At 27.7% G+C, this 2,802-nt stretch overlaps 1 protein-coding gene across 1 annotated transcript; it reads right to left on the reverse strand.

Annotated features, from left to right (window-relative positions):
- Nucleotides 1-971: 971 nt before the first annotated feature.
- LOC108758749 (uncharacterized) lies at nt 972-1,440 on the reverse strand. Its single transcript, XM_018503836.1, has 2 exons — nt 1,369-1,440; nt 972-1,299 (listed from the first exon to the last, which is right to left on the reverse strand). The coding sequence occupies exons 1-2, from the start codon at nt 1,438-1,440 to the stop codon at nt 1,021-1,023; spliced, it is 351 nt and encodes a 116-aa protein (XP_018359338.1). The 3' UTR covers nt 972-1,020.
- Nucleotides 1,441-2,802: the final 1,362 nt, after the last annotated feature.

Consider the following 2,802-nt stretch of genomic DNA (forward strand, 5'->3'; position numbering starts at 1 on the left):
TATTACACAAATTTAAAGCCGGTAAACGAACAAATAATTTTTATCATGAAAGGCATTTTTTAATCTACACTATCATACATTTTTTGCGCGTTATAAGTTAAAAATTAAATTATTTTTTTCTCTTTCGAAGTTATACAGCGACACCATTTTGAATATTCGAAAAGACCACGGTTCATTTAAAAGCTCTTTTCAAGACGAACATTTTCCGGGGTCAAACGTCGAAATCCGTCCATATCAATTTTGGACAGAGGCTTGATCGATTTGGCAAAGAATGCCCCATAAATTATTCAATGTTATATATAAGAAATATATTTATCTTTTCAGCTTGTTATAATCAAATGCCAAATTTGTATCCGGAAAGATATATGTATTGGAAATAAAATTCTAAATAAATAATGAGTTAATAGATAAATGTTCGTGTGTGTATATTTATGTGGACATGTGCGAAAGAAGAGAATTAAATAAAAAGCTACGAACTACATTGTGTAATTTAGTTTGTTATAAAATATATATTTAACTCAAATATATATTTTTAAATATTATACATAAGTAACATATATAATATTTTTAAACATTTATTGTTTAACAGAACATAATTAATATTATTTTAATATCACAAAAACAGGAACATTTTACTTTTTAAACTAAAATATGTAATTATTAGAATAATGTGGATACATTTCTTTTCTTATTTTTCTTAAAATATTTGAAAATATTAGCAGAACATGTTTTTAAGAACTCTGTATTTTATAGAAAAAATTATAAATTAATATTTTGAAACCCTATTGTGTTGTGCAAATAAAATTAAGTAAATACTTTTTTTATGATTTTAAATTGTTATAAAGTAGATATATGAAGTACATTAATTTTAGTCTTTTATATGAAAAACTTACATTTTAATGTTTAATTTCTATTTTAACTTTTGCTGCTTGCTTTGCAATACGTTTTCTTTTAACTCCAGCTCTTTCTCCAATATTTGTACTTCCAATCTCTCCTTCTCTAATTGCGTTTTTAATATTTTTATTTCAATTTCGCCTTTAAATCTTCTACCATAAATTGCACAAGCTCAATTTTTGAATCTGCTAATATATTATATTGTGATATTTTTGAAGTTATAGACTCTTGTCTCTTATACTGTTTGCGTTCCTTATTATTACCTAAACTGTCATAAAGTTTTCTTTTTTGAAGTGGTCTACTTCTATTGCTCGTTAGTATTCCTATTGCGGACATTTTATCAATATTCTGTCTCTTTGATTCCTGCATTTTGTCCTTTTCCTTTGAATTCTTGTTATCCATGCACTACAACACAACATTTATGTATAATAAAAAGAAATATGTGAAACCAAAACAAAATTTTATTCAACTTACATGTAAGTTATTTGTGTTTAACTCTAAATCACTTTGACTTTCATTAATATCATTTTCTTTATCATAGTCCATTGCTGTATGTAAGTAAGAATACATAATAGTAGGAGAATGTTTATAGTTTCTATTTCCCTATTTATATCGTTTTGAACTTAGAAAACCATCCCAGAAAAACAAATATCCCTTAGGTGCGCACAATTCGCCCATTTTCCCCTACCCTTCAAAGCAGTATCTTGTAACTCCGTTGCTGAATCCGCAAACTGCTGCAGAACGACTTTACGAGTCGCATATTAGTACACGAAATAAAATAGAATGCTTGTTCAGTATTTGGAAAAGAAGGTTTCCAATTCTAGCACTAGGAATGCGGTACCGAATGCGTTTACACAAAATAATGCCTATCATTGTCGTCACAGCAGTACTTCATAATATTGCTAGAAGAAATAATGCAGTGCCAAATGTCGATCCAGAGTTGGATTTACCCGTACCATGGGACAATATGTTAGCAAGAGTACACATTTAAAAAAACTAAAAACATTCAATTACTTAGTTATTATAGGCTTTTCGTAACTTTCTGCTTTTGCTTTTTCTGCAAGATAATTCTTTAATAGATAATGTAATATACCTCAATACTTACATTTAGTATATCTTCATGCGTGCTTTCTGTTCCATTGTTACTTTCATCAAGCAATTCTATTACGGTATTGTGACTTATTGCCTCATTTAAATTTGTATTTGAAATTGTAGGAAGCTTATTGCACGAATTTATGTCATCTAAAAAAATAGAAGTACATATTTGATACATACATAGATATATTATTATATGTTTTTCTACGATGACATCCACCCAATAGTATATTTTACCTGTTATATCATCACAGTCAAAATAATATACAATTATATTATATATACGTATGTGTGTGTAATTATATATTAATATAAATAATGTACATATATAAATTATTCAATGTTATATATACACGTTCTAAAAGCACATCCGATTTTGATTCATAAGATCCTTCACCTAAAAATTAGAATACAGGATGGCACACACATTATTTTAAAATATATTTTTGCAAATTATTAATTAAAAAATATTTATCTGTTTTAAACAGCTGCATCCTTTCATATCAGCAAAAAATTTTCTTGTCTTCTTTTTTAAATTTTCCCAACAACTTCTCAAAACTTCAGAACTTCGACATTCGCCAGAAGATCTACTATTAAATAATTGTTCTATAACTTTCCAACATTTATCTTTATCTTTTGAGGTTACCCCGTATCAGATTTCTTATTTTCAATAACGTTTTTATATTGCTGTATTAAACCCATACAGCACAGAATTTGCAACAATATCGCTGTAATAACGCTACAATATTGTTGCAACATGCAATAGTGCTGCGATGTTGCAGAATTGTTGCTGCAACTTTTGTGCTGTAGGGG

The sequence above is a fragment of the Trachymyrmex cornetzi genome, unplaced genomic scaffold (genome assembly GCF_001594075.2).
Source record: "Trachymyrmex cornetzi isolate Tcor2-1 unplaced genomic scaffold, Tcor1.1 scaffold1030, whole genome shotgun sequence".
NCBI lineage: Eukaryota > Metazoa > Arthropoda > Insecta > Hymenoptera > Formicidae > Trachymyrmex > Trachymyrmex cornetzi.

Coding starts and splice junctions, on each gene's coding strand:
- LOC108758749 (XM_018503836.1), bottom strand. CDS start 1,440: ATGGACTATGATAAAGAAAATGATATTAATGAAAGTCAAAGTGATTTA. Junction 1,300..1,368: donor TAAACACAAATAACTTACAT/GTAAGTTGAATA, acceptor GTTGTGTTGTAG/TGCATGGATAACAAGAATTC.